The sequence below is a fragment of the Anopheles stephensi genome, chromosome 2 (genome assembly GCF_013141755.1).
Source record: "Anopheles stephensi strain Indian chromosome 2, UCI_ANSTEP_V1.0, whole genome shotgun sequence".
NCBI classification, from domain to species: domain Eukaryota; kingdom Metazoa; phylum Arthropoda; class Insecta; order Diptera; family Culicidae; genus Anopheles; species Anopheles stephensi.
In genome coordinates, this window is record NC_050202.1 from 70347280 (window position 1) to 70367543 (window position 20264).

General features: G+C 47.2%; 1 protein-coding gene across 1 annotated transcript in view; it reads left to right on the forward strand.

The window, feature by feature from the left end:
* The first annotated feature begins 249 nt into the window (after window positions 1–249).
* LOC118504602 (atrophin-1) overlaps window positions 250–20264 on the forward strand; it is a 35309-nt gene continuing 15294 nt past the window's right edge. The window contains exon 1 of the mRNA XM_036039266.1: window positions 250–2195. Within this exon, the coding sequence (XP_035895159.1) occupies window positions 925–2195 (1271 nt within the window). The 5' untranslated portion in view covers window positions 250–924. The remainder of the gene's footprint in view (window positions 2196–20264) is intronic.

The following is a 20264-nucleotide window of genomic DNA, read 5'->3' on the forward strand; positions in this document are numbered from 1 at the left end:
AAACTCTCACACGTTCCCTCTGTGTACTCTCCCTCTCTCGATTTTCACCCTTTTTCACCACCCTTGTTTGAAAACCCTTTCTCCCCGCTGCAAACATTCCACTGCGGTACATCTTTTGAACAAGTTTCTCTCACGTCCTCTCTCTCTCTCTATCTCTCTCATATGCCGGCACACAAACATTCACTCTCTGGGAACGTGATCGTTCGGTGCGTCAAGTGAATTTGCGCGTTGCCAGTCGTTGGTAGTTTTCTTCCAGCAGCCTCAAGGTGTGCATCGGCCCAAACGCACACGCCATTCGGTGGCTCTCGAACTTCGGAAATAAACTCGAGTATTTGGTGTTTGGCGCGCTCGAATCTCTTTCGTCGGAAATCACGCGGACAGCGGAACAGGACGGCCCTCGTACACGGTTTGCGTTGCCCCCGGGGCTGGAACGCTGTGTGAAAGTGATGTTTTAGGAAAGTGACGGCGATCAGATGTGCAAATTGGGCGGCCCGGCATGGTGCTCCCGGTGCGTATCACGCGAACGTGTAAATGTTTTCGTTTGTCGCGAAAGTGAGTTGCTTTTTGGTGGTTGAATCGTTCTGCAAAAAAAACCCGACGATCGAAAACGATTGTGTGAAAACAGTAGGGCACAACAAAGGTCAGACGTAGGGAAGAATTGATCACAAAAGCTGGCTGGAAAAAATAAAGTTTGGTCCGAAAGAGTGGTACGCTTGTGGGAAAAAAAGGTTTCGCTAGTGCGTACGAGTGATAGTGACAGTGATTCCGAGGTGCACCGGCACAACGATGATTGAGCAAAGTATTTTCAGTGACACCGGAAGTAAACAGTGACCAGTTATTGTGATTAAAGTCAATTCCTTATAGAAAGAGAGCGTGTGTGTGTGCGTGTGTGTACTACATTCGGAAAATAGGAGTTTTACCAAAATGGACTCCAAGCCGGAGGTACGCTCGAAGCCGATCCTGAGTCCAACGCGTTCGCTGGACGAAGGTTTCGAAAGTGATCCCGACCGCATCTCGACCGATTCGGAGCTAGCCACAGCCCAAACGACACCGGCATTCGACGTTTTGCAGCGCACCGATCGTGATGGAGTGCAGCACACGCAGATCGCACGGCGTACATCGCCCGCCACAACCCAAGACTCGAGCTCCTCCGTATCGACGAAAGACAGTGGCCCCGAAAGCATTATCTGTTTGGAGGGTGAGATCGAGAAGGAACTGCGCACCAAACTCGAAAAGACTACACTAGGCCGACCACCGACCGGACTTCCAAAGGCAAACGGCACCACCGCAACAGCCGGTGGACAGCAGATACGGTACAGGCGGATAAAAACGCGTGCACCACCACCTCCGATCGGTTCGTACTACTACCAGAAGCGATCCGCCTCGGTGGACAGTGTGAACCGGGCCGGTGCAGGTGTATCGCACGGTCCGGCCAGTCTCTACAATCTTAGCCTCGACCCGGGCAGTACGGTGAACCTGCATCTCGATCTGGCGGCGTCCGGTCCGATGAGTGTGGCGACGCCGGGCGGCCAGCAGGTTCACGATGTCCTGGCCGGGCGGTTTGTACGCGTTACCGTCGATCCCAGGCATCACCAGCAGACAGCGCAACCACCCGCCTCGTTGAACCAGTTCCGATTGGCGTCCCTGTCGACGAACAACATCTACAAATATTGTCACGCGCCACCGGCGCCAATGACCGGCCACTACCACCATCTGCACCAGCAGCAGCAGCCACTACAGCACCATCCGCTACATCCCCTATCGCACCATCACCATCATCATCCCTTGCATCATCACCATCACCAGACGCAGCAGCAGCAGCAGCAGCAGCACTCGATGCACCACGGCGGACACGGTCACCTTAGCTACATACCGACCTCGGTTGCATCGGGCGGTGGTCTCGGCAGCGGACCGGTCGGCAGCGGGAGCAATCGCAACAATTTATACTCATTACCACCCCAGTACGGATTAAGCGCGGTAGCGATGGCTTCCGGTGCATCGGCGCACGGTTCGCATCAGTCCGCCGCATCCGCGAACGCTGCGGCCGCCGCGTCTGCCGCCCATTCGCAGCAAAGTACGGCCGGGTCCGTCGCTATCACGGGCAGTTCTTCAACCGGCCCGACCGCCAGGAATTATCAACATTTCAATCATGTTCCAGTTTGCTGGACTCAATCGATACCCAGACAAACGCGAAGGTAAGCTCGCCAATTCCCATAGCTCTTCCCGAACCACCTGTGCTTGAGTATGGTTTGCCTCTAATTCCACGCACTTGACATTGCCGGTTTCATTCCATCGCGATTGAGGTCCACGCCGGCCGGGTACGGAATGCATACAAACGAGGCCTCGGTGGGCCCCCTTTGTTTGATCTGATTTCGGTGCACGTTTGTTCCGGTGGTCCAGTGTGGCTTGGAATAGTGGCCTTCTTAGGTTTGAGCCTCACCGTACTTTTCCACAGGTACTTGAAGAAATTTGTTTGCGTTCAGCAAGCTTATGCCGTACGCGTACCCACGAACCGATAACCCAAATTTCGTGAGCAGCCCTCAAATTGACGCTCAACGATAAATACGAAGATAAAGCCCTGGCACACAGTATCTAACGCGAGAAGCAGGAGCTTGCTTGCTTCTTGAACGTCTAATGGAAGCGAAAGGTTGTTTTCCGTTCGGCAGCGGCCGAATCGTGAGCGTATGATTAACACGCGCGCTCGCAAGGGCAAGTTGCTACCGTTTGCCGGGCTCTTTTCACTTGTCGTACTGATCGAATTACATACCTGTGTAAAAACTGCTATTAAAAAGAAAACTGCAGTCACCTGTAAACAGCGTTCCGCTTCAAAATATGACCTATAAAAGTTATTGTTTGTTTTGATGATGGTGCTTGCTGACGGTGCAGATCAAATAGATCGTTCTCGTACATTTTGTTGCTGTAAATAACTTGCTTACATTTACGCGGACCAGCTAAATGCTGTACACATTCACTTAGCAACTCAGCCACCATCTTCCTCTATCGAACGATCAGCTCGCATTGTTAACACTTTGCGACTTTGCGGTTGTCAACAGAGCTCTCACATGCGTTCGTCCTTTAGCAGCTAGCAACTAAACGAATGGGGATGTGTTTGTGATGTGGAAATCACAGAAAATCAAATAACAAATACGCTTCTTCCATAAAAAGCGCCATTATCTGTTCATTAGCCGTATCGAACCGTGCGCCTCCGTAGAGAAGGTCGATAATTTGGTGATGCTCATCTTCGAGCGCTATCGCTAGGAACAAAGCTTCATCCCGTTCTACAACCACCTCCCAGCCACCTGTAAACCTCTACGAATGCCGTTTTACATCACATTCCTCTCTTTCCGTTTGACGAACGCTTATGGTGCGTGTGTTTCGGTCAATAAAACCGTAAATTATGTTCACAGGCCCTGCCGGCTCGATTGTTTTTTGAAGGGGCTTTTTACTTCCAAGATCAGCCCGAAAAACGTGACCACTTGTACGCCGCTACGTCCATCTTCAACCGGTGGCCCTAGTGCGTCAGCAGCGAAATTGTACGCAAATCATCGTGCCGAACGAACGAAAGATTCCACGGTGACATCAGGCGACGAACCCGTCAAACGAACGTTTAGGAAGCACAAACGATGGGACAGAACTCAAGCTTGATGGCGTTGCGTGTGCTGATGACATTTGGAAACGTTGTGGATGTGTGGATGTGGTAGGCAACTTGCGTCCAGCCGTGTGTATGTTATTGGGTTTTGGAATTTGCTAATGCAAATGCCAATCGAAACCTTTGCGAGCTGCCCGTTTTGAAGTGGTAGCAAATATATGGGGTTTGGATTTATGAAAAGGTTAAGTCATGCTCGATTGAAGCTGGTAATTTGTGTATATGTGTGTGCAATTTTTACACACGGTATCAATATTTACTTTACTAGTTGGGGCGGTCCGGTGGCCGAGGCGACAGCGGCGCCGGCCTTCACATTGCAGGACCGGGGTTCAAATCCGATTCAGACCGCCTCCCCCCGAATGTAAGGCTGACTACTTTACTGCGGGTAAAATTAAGTCACAGAAAGCCAAAAATGGCAGGCCGAGACCTCTCTAGGTTGAAGTGCCAAGGAAGAAGAAGAAGATCAATATTTACTTAACAATTTTGTCAATATTTTTTTGTATTTTTTGTTAAAAATTATTTATTAAAAATTTATGAAAAATATATAGTTACAACCGAAATCAACAAAAAATTTACTATTTGATAAACAAAACCTTTTTTATTAAATTTTAATTGATATTTTATCATAGCAAGAGGGCTAGACCGTCCCTTGAGAATAACAAAATATTATGATTATTATCGATAATCATGCAGTTAACATTCTAAAACGAAATTATCCATTCACGATTTTCAATTCGAGTCATCAATCTTGCCAGTTAACGATTCATTTAATTTGCGATATCGCCTGTTTGTTCTTGACCGTTCTTTAAAACCCACCTATTCGGCCCTTTTACCTGCCCTAAACACACAATCTCCAACGATGATTCCCACGATTTTGGTGGTCACTTCCGATTGGGTGATTTGTGTGAAAATCAGTGCCCTAAACGATATGCTTATTTGGCCACCCAGACATCCATAATCGTTGTGTTCCTGCGTTCGCTAGTACCGTGCCTTCTCGCAAACGTTCTCGTCAAGGGCACCTTCCACGATCGTTTACAAGCGATAATTGGCCCCCCTACCGTTCATCCCTTGCGGGCTCGTGGCAATGTGCAGGCAAAAAAGAGACACAAAACATCCCATCCCAACGGAAAACAATTCGCCCTCGGAGGAATGTGCTCTGCTGGCCCCCGAGGTCTCCCAAAGCAATTGAACTCCACCGAAGGCACCGAAGACTCCTCTAGCCCAAGCGTCCACTGGCGGGAAATCGAATGCAATCGTGCAGACGAAAAGACGGGTTCCAAAAGCAAACAACTTTTACTTTCACGGCCCAAAGCATCCGATCCGATCGATCGCATATGCCGCGGAAGCCATTCCCCGTCAGGTCCGCTCGCCTGTCCCAAGCCCGCCGAAAGCCCATCGTTCGGTGCATATGAACGCGCGCGCACGGCGTCAAAGTAACAGATGGAGTGAAAACTGTACAACAATTCCAACATCACATCAGTCATACGGTTCTGCAATGGCTCACTGACCAGCTACAACATGCTAATGGCTCTTGTGTTGTTGTTGCATTTTTTTTTTTGCTTCATCCTTCTATGGCAGGTGAAATGTTTGCTTACCGGCTCATGCACGAATCAAAAGTCGCGCCGCAGATCGCAACTTTGCGCGGATGATTTTTTTTATAATGTAGCTAGGCGATGGGTTAGTAATGTTGGTGTTTGGTTTTGTTTTTTTTGCTCGCGCCCATCAGAGATAGTTTCTGACCAATTGTTTAATTTACAACCATAACCTGGATTTCACTTGATCATCGTCGAAGCATCGGAACACGGAGAGAACAGTGGAGGGAATGAAGAAAAAAAAAGCGCGCCAACACCCATCACCCAGTCAACCGAAATCTTCGGCGAATGGGAAAAAGAAACTCACTTATTGCGAACGCAATACACCATTAATAACAACACCAAACAGCACCAATGAAAACAGATGAACGAGCGAGAGAGAGAGAGAGAGAGAGAGAGAAAAAAGTCCTAGCAAAACTCGATCAAGTGTACGAATTATTCGATTTTGCCTACGCACGCAAACAGCTCCGCACTGGGTTAGCACGGGCCGCTTTTCTTTTCGCCCGCTTTTCACCGGCGTCAAAACAGAACCGTCCAAAACCGAGCGATAATTAGACCCGGATGGTAGCTGGCTGGCACGCAAGCTGGCTGGGCTGGATGACGAGCGAAGATGTTCGAAAATTTACACACAATCGAGAGTCGAGAAAACTGCAGTGCCGTCAGTCGGACTGGACCGGTCGGGCGGATGCCTGCCATCCCATTACGAACAGTTTTCAACAGTTCACGCTATCGGGTCCGCGCCGCAAAATGGTGGAAATTTTGGTATAAATTAATGAAGGAAAAAAGTGAAATTAGCGAACGGGGGTTTGCAACATCCCAGACGGAAGTTGATTATTGTTCGGTGCTTTCGATTTCGTTTAAGGGCGTCAGCAAAAAAAAAAGAAGATACGAAGCTTCTCCTTCGATTGCAATCAATTTGGAGGTAGTTTTGGGTTGTTTAAAGTCAAGAGGTTTGCGTTTTTTTAAAATTACAACCACGTTAATACGCGCAGAGATGTAAAGAAAAGCTTATATAGTAAGACTTTGTATGGATGCAGACAAGAGTTGCCTTTTCTTGAGTACCAACATTATCTCAGGATACTTCTTATCTCTTAAAAAATCAATAAGGAACTCGTTGTATAAAATTGACTTCCCTAAATATCACAAGCGCCCAAGACAAAACGTTCCATTCAGTCAGGTACCGAACTTCGTTTAAAAAACAATCCAAAAATAAACCACCAACCGATCACCGTCGTCGGTGGCGTTTAAAGTAAAAGTAAAACGCCAACCTGATTCTTCACCGTTTGATCCTTCCGCGACACGACGCCATTTACTTTGGCTGGTAGTGGTCACTGACAGACACAATTACTTCCCTCTCGTCGTTCAATTGATTTCCGGTGTGTATGTTGCATACAGCTGTTCGGTGTTTCCTTATTCCGCGCTTATTAACCGGTTGGATAAGACACTGTACCGACACATCGTGGTGGTAGCGATGTAAGTCACGAGCAGCACCTATGCATACACCAGCTCGGCTAATTTTATCGTACACTGGGGCGTCTCTTTTGCCAATCTCGTGGCGTCATCTTTTCCTCTCGCTTTTTGTGCCTTCTGGTCACAGACAACCCCCCACAGCCCATATCCGATCCGTCACGCATCTATTGGGTTTGAAGTGAGTTTTAAGCACACAACAAAAATGCTCACACTTGCACAACATAATCGTCGCTTGAAAGCCACACATTCATCTTCTGCTCGTGATGTTTTCCGGCTATTCCGACTGAAAACGAAGAAAAAAAACCCCATCGAGTACAGAGCGATAAATTCGCGTCAAAGCTTCTTCAGCGAACTATGTACGCAAAGTATAATTGCAATGTTTAGCCATTAGCTAGTTAGTTGCTGCTCGTGTGTTTTGCACACGGCTCTGCGCGAAACTCCAGCCCCCAGAAGCCGCGGAAAGATCCACCAGCAACCGGGATAACAGGTTGAAGCTTTATTTCAGCTCGTCCAGCGCGAAAGGACGCACTCAAAACAACTTATAATAAATGTGTAAAACACAGGCACAACAAATGCACCAAGAAGCAAGCAGGAACAAAAAAACATCACCGACCGAAACCTGAAAGTAAAAGTTTTTCATTTGCCACTTGCTTATGCTCTCATGCTGCTCGGTGCTGCTCGACGACCGTTGAAGATGTTTCGATCGTGGGTCGGCTGTGATGGGTGGCTGGCTAGCGGGCAGTCGGTATGTCTTTCTCCACAGCGCAGCAAGAAGAGAAGTGCTGCAATCAAATCACCATTAGTACGAACAAAACATTTTTCCACGATCGAGTAATTGCACCTAATGTTGGTGGCTAGAATTGCTTTCCCCGTTGCATAATCCATTGCCTGGTAGTGACATTATTTCATACGCACCGAAAATGCACTCCGTAGGTCCGCAAGAAGACAGCGATCGATTTTCTAGGTGGATATGATTCCGGTTTGGTGGTGGTTCGCTGCGGGCTACAACCAACTTTTGGGGAAGTTGGTGTATTTTGTCGATCGTTTTTTTTTGCTCCTCTCCGTCCACTGTCAGGAATGTTTGAACCTGGCCGGGTAGGTTTATGCAGCGAAAGTGTGGCCATCGAGAGCCGTTTTGGTGTAGTGTTTTGAGCATGGGAGACCGAGCAAAGGCCTAAAAAAAAACGACGACGACGACGACGCTCAATCGGAAGCGGCATCACAACCGGTTCTTGAGACCCCGAACTGGTAACGGTTGTTCGATTATGGAACGGAGTTTGCGTTGCCGAAGCGGTGGGCCCTAACATCGCTTGGTATGCGAAATTTTTATGCATAATTTTTCGGAATTCACTTTCAACTTAAAGCAAAATCTGGACAAAATTTCGCTTAAAACCCATGTCACAAGTTAATCTAATCTAATTAGGCTGCTCAAACAATGACCCCATCTTTAATCCCATTAAAACAGTATCGTTGAGCGGTTCGTTCTAATCTAACGATCGGGGCCTACGATGGTTATCGTAGCTAATTGTTTTGCCTTCCAGACAACCGTGGACACCCATGCAAATGATCGGTGTTACGTGCGGCTTTGCGTTGCAACCGGCGACGACAATAAAAAGAAATAACCGTTGCATCGTCATTTCACGTAATTAAACGTGGAACTATCCAGCGTTCACACGACACAGGGGAAGGGGGGGGGGGGGGGTGGATTGGAAACGAGCGTCCCAGTCACCAGCGCTCTCGGGACGCCCGTTCCGTTAATTATAATCTTTTTCTTTCCGTATGTCTGATTTTTCACCCGGGCTTTACATAAACTCGCAAAACCTATACGAAAATTACGCATCATTACGCCCTAACTGCAGATAAAGTGATATCGTACCGGGCTAATTAATTGCCTTACCTTAAAGGCTACCGGCGGGGGAGGGGGGGGGGGTTAGCTCGTGAGGGAGTGTGATTGGATTCTTTCACCCCCGAAGCCATTTCTTGGCCACGTGAGACTTTTTTGTTTGCAGTTTGCTCGATGCAGCCGCATAGCTTCTGCCTGCTCAGATAATTGCAATGGAACTGCGCGAAAAATTCGCAACACACGCACCACCGCATCGAAGGTGGTTTTGGAGGAGATGTTTAGAAAGCGCACTCACTCTCTATCTCTCTCTCTTTCTTTCTCACGCGTCTGAGGTACAGATCATCCTCCCGCTTCGGGCTGCAGCTTAAACCATCGCCGGCCCATTCTAGACACGCGATCTTAGCTATTTTAATTAGCATTCCATTCACGTAGCGCGGCGCGAAGTCCGACGACGCCAATCGTTGGAGCGTTGCATTCAATGAAACAATTTATTGGTTGCCCTCTCCGGTGCCCTTTCGTGCATTTTTCGGTCAGCCAGAGCGGTTGGAGACCTTAAGTGCAGCTTAAGGTTCGGCGGGTTAATCTTCTCAACTTCATCGGCGTTTGCAGTTTGCCTTGTGAGGCGAAGAAGTAGGCCAGATGGGATTTCTGCTTTAGGAGTTTAGGGGCTCCTTTAGAAATACATTTGGAGTAAAAAATTGAAGCATTAGCCCAACGCGTAATGTTGACTCGCTCAACCCAACAAAACAAACACAATACAGGACATTGTCTTAAAGTGACCAATGCACTCACGGTTTCCCTTCTTCTGTTGAATCCGGCAGATCCGGTGCAACACGCATAACCTCAGCCGCAACGTTACGACCGCTGCACTGCTTATCCTACTTACTATTGATGATGTAAACGCGCTCCCAGCGCGCACACCAATGCCGGTACCGCTGTTACTTTCCCGGTTGCATACGAAGGCATAAAATCTTGATTCAATCTACCTCTGCCTAATGGTTCAACCCAATGGCTTTCCGCATTGTGTTTATCGAAACTAAACCATCGCCAACTAGCCTCACGGAGCCATGATTTTACACACATACGCGCAACAAGCTCACTTCCCCTTTTTTGTGCTGTCTGGTGCAATTTTTGTTTTGGTGTAGCCGGTTTTGTTTTTATCATCTTCCGGGAGCACTTTTCCCGCCCGCTGCGGAATGACTCACAAAATGTTAATTAGCCTCGCGATCATCTTCCTTGGGCTGTGCGAACTGTTGCTATCTACGGTTTGCAAATTTGGTCCTCTGGCGGGTTGGCTCGCATGGAGAAAGGTGCCACTAGACGCTTCACCACACGGGAGAGTCTGTAAGGTTACAGGGGCTATACGCAGCATACCACCATGGTAGGAAAACATGTTCCGTGATGAACCAATTTTTGGATGACTTTTCCTGCTATCCGGTGTGTCTCATCGCACACCGAATCTAAGCATCAGTGTTGGACAAAGTCGTGGATCGTGCTGTTGCTAGTTTTTTGGATGGAACGACGGACAACTTTATAGCTCCCCGCTTTATACCGCTTTCGGAGATGAGATGTCGGCTCCAAAACATGGGAATACGATGCCTCTATCAACAACAACAAAAAAGCCCATCTCTAGGCACGCTGGAACGAACACCACGACCAGATTACAGAACAGGAAAGGTGACGAAGATGATTATTTTGCACTCTTCCACAATCCACAGCGCCGTGATGTAACGAAGAGAAAGGCGTCCGTATTTTCCGTATTTACGAATATATAAAGAAACAGGTATCGCAAAATGTCGTGGCTTTCGCTTGTTTTTCTTTTATTACCGCACATGCACACTCATAATTGTGCAAAACGTGCTTCGCTGTACTTTGTTAGTAACGCTCTTTTTAAACTGCAATCGCTGCTACTCTCCACCAACTCTTGACAGGGGTTTGACTTGATGTGTATTAGTGATTAGCAAAACCTGTTGTTGGCCAAGAAGACCTCGTACGCTCAAGAGCAACAAATCTGCATGTTAAATATCCGATTGCAGTTTGACGAAAGAGAGATGGTTTACATGGGTTCGATTTTGACACGACGCACGTTGGCGATCCGCACGCAGCGAACCGTAACTGTTGCAGGCGAAAATCACACCTCACTTTCGTCAGATCTTCCTTTCGGTGCAATCGATCTTAGGGAGATGGAAACAATGCACTTGTGCACGGGGCTTAAGCCGAGCGAATGGTAGCAAAGAGGAACCGAATTGGAAATGGAAAACCCGATTCAAACTATGAGGTTATTGGGGCTATTGCTAAAAAGTAAAGAAGTACTGTTAAATAATGTTTTTTACTGTCAGATTTTAAGATTGTTGGTCGCAAAAAATGGGGAACATGTAATTGAAAGCCCATAAACTCCCGTTGTAGAGAAATATTAATTCTCGGCTAGAAAAGCTCAATTACGATATTCCCAGTATCTGCCCATCAAGCTGTCCTCAAATGCCGAATGGGATAATTGAGCATTTAATCAGCGGAAGAGCGGAATTGTCCAAAACGCGTACGACCGAGCAGTGTTACGCACGAGCACCCGCCATCTCCTAAATAGATGTCCCGCCTCGTTCAAGTACGAACCGAAAACAACATACTGTACCAATTACCTGAAGATGCTTCCCGAATCGTTGGCCACATCTCGCTTGTAGCTGCGCCATGGCTCGTTAAAACACCGCTAGAATTCAACCCAACACATAGCAGCGGAAGCAGCGATGAGCTTTCCGCAAGGTACAGCGTGGCGTGAGAATCGTTGAGATCCCGTCGGCTGCATCGTGCCCAACACGACAAAGACGACCGAAAAGGGCATTCCCGGGGGCCGCCAAAGGCAATCCGGGTTCTGATGCGAGGACGCTTCCCAACACTCGCTCGGTATGCAAGATGTGGTGCCGAAACTACGCCGTACAACAAAGTTGCGACGCTTAAGTGAGATGTCCAAATGAGCAATTATCTCGGCAAACGGTTTTCAATTGACCCAGTCATGGGTAGCCAGCGATGGGTAGAATAAACACGAACCAACGAGGGGAGGGTTTCTCTAAGCGGGCGTCCAAGAATGATCTTCGATCTCGTTTGAGCGTTGGATGACCGGTGCCGTGTGGTTCTCCCGCATAACCCGGAGGTTTACCGAGTTACTTTTCACTTACCGCTAGCGGCCACAATCAGGTCCAGAGCTGGTGAAACGCCGCACCAACGCAGTTAAGCCAAGCGGCATTGAAACCGTTCAGCTCACTAACGGAACACGAATGCATTCGAGAGGATCGATTCCACGATCGGGAGACGAGTTGGCGTTAGGGCGATCATCGTGTTTTTTTCCGTTAGACGATCTGGCGCATCACTGGCACCGAATCAAATCGTACCGAATCGAACCGGGCATCTTGGTGCTTTCGATGACGATGTGACACACGGGTGCAGCAAAAACGGGAGCAGTTATCAGAATGGTGAAAGGAGCAGAAAACGATGTCATCTAGGCCGTGTCACTTGCGGTGGAAGAGCTCCAGCGAGTGGTTTGAGGCGGAATGTGACAAATACTCTCGAGTACACCCGTTCCAACTCAGCCCGCAAGCCAAAGAACGCCAGGGATCATAATAATCATAATACAAAACGATGCGATATGCCCGTACGGTTTGAATGCACGGGCGTGGAAGCGATGTTCATTATATTCGTCAACGATCGGAAGCAGCCAGCGAAGCGAGGACTGAGGATAAAATTTAATTACCAGCGGTTATGGAATCACGACTATTTATTTCCTGCACTATGGGCGTGCTGCGGCACTGGCGGGCGACTGTGCAGAATGAGGCTGCAGAAACGAGCAACAAAGAAAAGGCATCAGGGGCCAAGATTGTCTCCCTCCCAGCAAGGTGGTAGTATATGGGCAATAAATTTATTCTACAGATACCGTTAAGTTGGTTATGTGCCATGCCATGATGCTACCGAGAGAATCTCATAGCCCGGGTGTCACGGGCATGGTATGGCACTAATTTGTGTTGAGCGGTTGAGTGGTGCTTCTTGGTGCCATGGTGGATGTGATCCTGGATATCTGCGCGCCAAATACTGCGCTGTTATTAATTAGGATTTCTTGCCTATCGCCAACAGGCTGAATAATGCTACAACAAACACATTCGATATTGCTAAGCGAATACCATACCAAATCTTTTACAAGATCTTAGCTGTGGATGTCGAGATCGGAGCAAAGTTCTTAATCACCGAAAGATATTTGTAAATCATCAAATATGTTATCCTCGCTTATGCTAATGCTTCCTCACCGGATCTTATCTTTTCAGATAGCCTTTTTTGAGTCAAAAACACATTTGGGTTGATTTATTTCTACTGATTACGAAAAACAACCCGCTTTTTGATTTCCATTTCACTCGATGAAAAACAAACATAAGCTTTATTGTAAAGCTGGCGTCTGCCTACCCAGACGTCCATTCCCATTTAATGAGGCTGTAACGTTCTACCCCGGAATGGATACCTCGACATCTGCACGTTCTTGCACACTAGCGACTCCTACTCGTTTTATACAATCAAGCTGGTGCCTTTAAAAAAAACCCTGGCTATTCAGCTAAATAAATCACCGTTCATTAAAATAATTCAATAATTTTATCATCCATTCGCTCGACATCAACTGATGCCAGGATTAGGTGGGGCAAAAAAGACACAAAACTACCAGTACCGTTCCATTTCGCTAACGACCCCAGCTGGTCATACAATGTTGTACGACACGGGCCGGGCGATTGGGTTGTGAGATAATTATCTGACGGTGGGTTTCTTGGCGGCGAACGAAATCCACCACCCGGTACCACAGAACTCCCTCGTGGTGTGCCCGAGCTCGAAACTGAAAATCAATACAATTTCCGCAAATAAAGTCTGGCGCTTGGTCTCCCGACCACACTTTGACATTTGTGATCATTTGTTTGGTGGGTGGTGAGTTGTGTTTCATTTCTCCACCGACGTTCTAACGGAAGATCTACCGAAAAATCTTGATTTCTGTCGTTGAAGCACCATATTTTAGATCAGTCTGCTAGTGAACGTTTCCTGGAAAGCGGTTTCCTGCTGGTATGCGAGACTCGAAATTAGCTCCATCTCTAGCGGGTTTGTTTGAGAACAGTCATGCCCAATAAATGGACCAGCAAACCATTATAAATCAATAAAAAGGGTCTAGACGAGCCAGAATGAAAAATAATTCACAGCTTGATAGAAAAAGCCTTCCTCGACAAGGCGAAGGGTCTGATTCGGATTCTTACAAGAGAAGAATATTTTCTACCAACATAGAACAGAATGTCAAAATTAAGAAACATGCGATAAATCATCACAAAAACAGCGATGGAAAGCTATATTTCACATCACTCGACGTATTCAGTTATTCGAATTTAGCAAAACTTGATTCTTTCATTAATTGCAATTAAACTAACCATATTTCTTTCCGACTCTCGGAGTCATTCTTTGAACTCCCCTGTACAAATTTGCCGTTCCTTGGTACGGAAGAAAAGTCGTATTACGTCGCAGTATCACACTCATTAGAATCTCATCCAGCAGCGTCAAAGCCAAATGGGGAATACCCATTGGTTCCCCTTTTCCGGGACGCCTCGGTCACCCCAGCCCTGGGACGAGGTAGAAGATCTAGGCATAGAGAGAGAGTGGATAAAATAATCCACTGTGAAATTAATCTGATTTTTAACCATTTTCGCTAAGACGCACGACCTGCGCCCTCTCAAGGGCATTTCGGGCGTCGCCAGCAATGGTGAGTGGGCCTCCAAATATCTCGTGCTGATTTCCATCCACTGGGTGGCTTTTTTCCCGGTGTAGATGAGAATGATGTGATTTTGTTTTGCCTCACCTATCTTTCTTCGGCCGTATAACATGAGACAAATATCTCGAGTGAGGTCTCCACTACGGAAGACACTTGCTGCTGCTCGCGTTCGTTCTACACGTTTGGTGATGATTTTGCTTTTGTCTGCTGGCTCGTCGCTGCTGAGTGCTGACCGATGGTCATCAAATCGACAGATTTGCCGGATCATTGAACTCGGCTTGACGTTAGGATCTGTTCCTCAGGAATCACGGGAGGCGGGGGGATAACGCGAGCTACGCTTTTCTGGGATGAAACACGATCCATCGGGCGCCCCATTCCTGACGCCCCAAAGTAGTCTACTCGAAAATCAATCCACCATGGCGAACACCCAACAAGTGGCTAGCATCACTTGCGCAAACTGGCCAACCGTCCCCAACCGAGTCCAAGAAATCTGCGCCCTGGCCAAAGGGTTGTGCTGTGGTCGTCGAACACGATTTCGAACGCCTGTTCCGGTCGGTTAGCTGGTGCCAGCCGTGAGTCCCACGATATGCCATGAGGTACACTCGTACATACACACATACACACCGTTTGCTGGTGAACAAACTGAACTACAAAGCAAATAAACGGCCAAATAAAAACACTTTCAATTTGCAACGCCATTGAAATTGCTGACTTCCTCATTCTTGGCGCCATCGCGCGCGCCAGTTCAATATCCGGATCAACGATGTTTTTCCGATCGGGTGTTCGAACATGCCAATGCGGCACAACGATTGATTCGTAAGTTTTTCCGGTCAAATTGAGAAATCAATACGCCAGTTTACATGTAAGCCAGCGCTCGGAACATTCGGTACATTTCATCCGCATTTCTTTGTACGGTACCGTGGCCTTCCGACGGTTTACTGGTTACAACAACTTGACCGTACCACGGGTGTCGAAACAACTTCTTCACCTGCAGAACGGTACACAACGGCACTGTATCGTTAGCTGCGTCAATAATCATCATTAGCAATTAGTTCTGTTGCCCTAAATTGCCCAAAACTCTGACACAAATCTTCGATTACCAAACACCCCAAACACAGCCCAATGTCGGAAAGCTCATTTTGCGTGTAAACGATGAGGCATTTTTGGCAACCCGAGGCAACCCAGGATGATGTTACTTGGTAAATGTAATTAGATATATTTCGATTTCCCATGCACTAAACGGACATGCATGATGTAACGCACCACACACGGTACATGCTTTGCCAACCAGGGGACCCGTCCTTGTGCATCTGCTCGAGTCGGATATCTAAAACCAGGTCTAAACCATCCACCACAACTGTGTGTGAGACCCTGCGTACGAGCAACATCCTTTACCAAGCGTCGATCGATCTTCGAACACGCTCGTCCGGCAACAGTTTTACGATCCGCTGCAGGCTTTCCCACGTGTGTCCAACGTGAGCTCTTTACCGAATGTGTTGCAACGTGTACGACATTGCACTCAATGCTACCGAGACTCAATGTTGCGATCGGGTGACTGAGAGAGCTCTGCAGACCATCAACGATTTTGTAGATTTATTACATTTGCCAAATTATCCTCTAAATGAAACGTAACGAACAGGGTCTGGGATGTCTAGGGCGCTTCTGAAGCACCCTGTTAAAGTCATGGTTAACGATTCGATACGCATAAGCGATGATCTTAGCTCGCAAAGCTCAAACCGAACTACCGTAGCGTTAATTATTCATTCCAGCGTTTTTGCTGCTATCTACTGTCAATTTCAATCAACTAATAAACGATTTTTTTGCTCTTTTACTTACATGCTCTTGGAACCCCCTTCACCCGAACAGGTAAGTTATCGAACATTTTCAATGTCAAATTAAGACACAAAAAAGGTAATCTCTAAACTAATCCATCGATGGATCGGTGTGCAGTATGGCAATGGATCATTCTGGATAAGTGATTTTTTACTGTCTCTTCCGATGATTTATAGCATGATAACCTCACAATATTCATTTATGGTCGCAGATATTCCTGGCTCACCTTCTGATCTTAGGCAAATCAATCATCTGAAGCATTCTTGCCTCCATGTTGTGTTATAATGTGCATCAAGTTACCTTTTAACCATGTCTTCTTATCAATATTTACCCAAAAACCAACAGAAACTATCGAGTCGAAAATGGTTGCTTTCATCTCTTCCAGTAACCTATATCACGCCGCTAGTTATTTATAGTCCCAAGCATTATTTAGCCGTTACTAATTGATTATGATCACCAACACCGCTGTGCAAAAAGTTAGTCACAGTCCGAAACAATCCTCCAAGACAATAAAACTCCACACCTTCCCCAGGACGTGCCGGGGGTATGATCGTATAATTTTCAATTCATACCGATATCTGCCAAACCAAACTGGCCCGGGGTGCGTGATCACAATTCTCGACCGCCGACTTCTCCACGACCGAGTGCAGACGGTTCAAGACCCTAGTTACGGTGGCGCAGTTCACGGTGGCGACCCCGTCAACACCGGTGAAACTGTCAGCAGCTCAAACTGTCAGTGAAAGTTTGAACAAAATTCCCACCAGCGCCGGTACGCTACGAAATGAAAACTAAAGGTGATACATTTATACATAAAACAAAAACTCTCGGCGCACTTTCTTCCCATGCCGTACGCCGGTTGCTCGCGAATGCTCGAAATGCTCGAAAGTTATAGCACAAAATTAGTGGCAATGGCAATCGTCAGCCCATCATCAGCCAGTCGTCGGCACAGCTGGAAAGTGTGTGTGTGTGTGTGTGTGGGTAGGTTGTGGGTCCTAGCAGTGTCGCTGCAACTCCACCTCCGCCGGCACGCATTTGTAGTCACATTCTAACAATTGGTGCAACGGGGAAAACATTGAGACTTCATAAAATTCTCATTATTGTCCGCGCACTCTGCGGTTGGCTTGGGCTCATCATGGTGACGCTCGGCGACGACAATGATGAAGACGATGAAAAACGCATACGATTCGTCGCCCGGTCGCCATTGACAAGCGGCTACATACACCTCCTGACAACCCAGCAGAAAGTCGACCGGGAGCAGTTTGTTCGCCGTTCGTGAAGATTTATGCGAGCTTTAGCTATAAATTCCGACCTGTTAGAAAAGTTGCTACTGCCGGCTAATCCACCCACGGCCTGCTGCGTGCCTGCATGCGGCCGCGTAGGAAATGATAATAGTTAAAAAAGGAAAATCTTCCATCCCCGGGTGCCCTAATGATGAATTGTGTGGAAGCGCATTAATGCATCTGTGGATTCCCACGATTTTGATACAGTTTCACCACCAACGATGCAGCGATCTGTTTAGATGGTCTGGCCGAGCGCCACTCACTCACTCGAACATACGATCGTAGGGCCTGCCTTATCGAGATGCGGTGCTCACACACAACATTTCGGTGCATTTTCGGTTTCGGTACAGGAAAACGTCATACAGGGGGTGGAGGCTGGCAAATCGTCTTTCGCTGGAATGACGCCGAGTGGTTGTTTTGAATGTTTTTGTTTTCTGCAATTACTTCAAGTTCGTCTACCCTTACAAGCTCGTTATCGGCTTAACGAGCCAATTAACATGGAGTTGGGGTAGGTTCAATACGAATTGAAGATGTTTTGAGATTTGAAACGATAGAAGATATTTAAACGCGTTGCGCTGAAGCTTATACAGGACTTGAAATGGATAAATAGTAAATTATTGCTCTGAGACTTAAAGGGGATACTGTTAGAGGGGAGACTTCCTGTGAGATTCTGGCAGAATATGATGGCTATTCGAGGATTTTTGAGGTTCTCATATACAGCTAAAGTTTGCCAAAAAATCTGTATTAATGTATTGCTTAGAAAATTTATAATCCCTGAAGTCTCATAGTCTCTTAGACATGGACTCTGTCTGACTATATCCTCAAATAAGCGGTCAAGAGGAAGATGTTCTAAAGGATGTTTGACCCCGTGTAGATGATACTACAATAACGAGTTCTATGAACTGTGGATACAGGACTGTGGATACTGAACACAGGTTTAATACATCAGATAAATACATCAATAGCACCACATGCCTAGCCAAGCTAGCCAAACCTCGTATATCTTTACTTTTACACCTACTTATCGTACTCACTTGCGATAACCATCGACACCGATGGTAGATGAAAGTGAAACTTACATTCCATCCTCTTTTGACCCTTCCATTGACCATGAATCATTGTTCGGACTTTCGGACATCCCAGGCGAAGGTCAAAACCTTCACAGGTGTGCGCTAGCGATGGGAAGGCACACCAACCACATGTTTTATTAGTTGCGCAACGCCCGCAAGCGATAATGCAGTGTTATGTTTCACTCGACATCTCTAAACCACGCAGTGAGTCATCCGAGGAACACCATCCAAACATATGCGCATAAACACGGCGTTGATGTCTTTCCGAGCAGCTTAACTAGCTTGGTACAATTCTCTTTTACAGCTCTTATTTTTTCCGAAAATTTACAACTTCCGATTTTACAAGCACCGTGCTTTGCACCAACAGTATCAAAAGCCACAACATAACCAGTATGCCTTGAAGGCTCACGGTGTAACACGCTACGTTTCATTTCCTAACATTCGCGTGCCGGATGTATTAATGCGTTTTGAACTAAAAATAAAGAAAAACTTTCACTGAAAGATGTTTTATATTCAGCGGCTTGACGGCAAGCTAGACGAGGTTGGTATCGTTTCTCCTTGGGTATTCCAAGTCGTCGAAGAATTTCATCTCCTGCGGCTGCTTCTAATTTACATGAAATAAATATGCACACGCCACCAACACGCAGTACGCATGGCAGGGTGAGCCTTACGGTTTAACGTATTTAAACTCTCGATTTCAGTGCAAAAGGGCACGTATCTTCAACAGCGTGTATATTTTGTTTGGTTTATCTGAGGGAAATTGATAAAATTTGTTTGAGTCTATAAGCCATCCTCAAACACGGCAAATACTTAAAGCTCTCAAATCGTATTCCTACTGAACGACAAGCTAATCCAAACTGCAAAAACAAAACACTAGAGGTTCACGTTCACCAAGATCCACCGAAAGGCGAAAGGGTAGGATTAGTTGGTCAGCGCGACCGCGAATTGTTTAGTGCACTTAGCACAGTCATAGGGAAGTTGTAAAGCCGCGTGGAAGGACCTTCCCTCCGTTGGCAAGTTTTCGGAAGGCCGGGGAGAGAAAAACCAATCCGGATACAACGTGTCACACGCTGATGGTTTACGATGCGCGGGATGTACCCCCAAACCGGGGTGTCTCCGATTGCTAGAACGTTTCGTTACGCCACGGTGATGCTCGAGCGTAGCGGTTAAATCGGCAGTTGAGCTGTCGATGGAGACGATTTATAGCCATCATTAAAACTTCCATTTCCACGACGTTCCTCGGGCTCCATGCTCATCGCCGACACTAACTCACCCCGATTTGCCAAACAGCTCCGTGTGTGAGCTTGCACATTGGCGGCTGCTCTAAATTCTGCTCCTCCTTCAAGTGGTCCAACGGCAATTTCATGGAGTCAACGTCACAAACCCGTGGCCCGCACCAACACTCCCCTGGTATGTGCCGTAGCGGCAGGTGTCAGAAGAGGTAGGCACGCTATCTAAACCATTGCATCTTGGCATGATTTATTCCGAGGCAATCGTTATGTCAGTCGGACGTCGGACGGTTAGCTTCTGTTCCAGCCGCTCCAAACACTTCTCCTCGTCTTCTTCATCCCGAAGAAAAGTCACCCTCAGAACTGGCTACGTCACCGCATCGCAGCACAATTCGGTAACGGTCTCTGTCAATCCCCGAAAGGCATCGACTTTGGCCGGTTTGGTGGCGCAGTGTGGCAGACATCTGGCAGCCGGCAGCGTCACGGCAGGGCTGGAAAAGTATCTCCACAGGTTTCCACCACGGG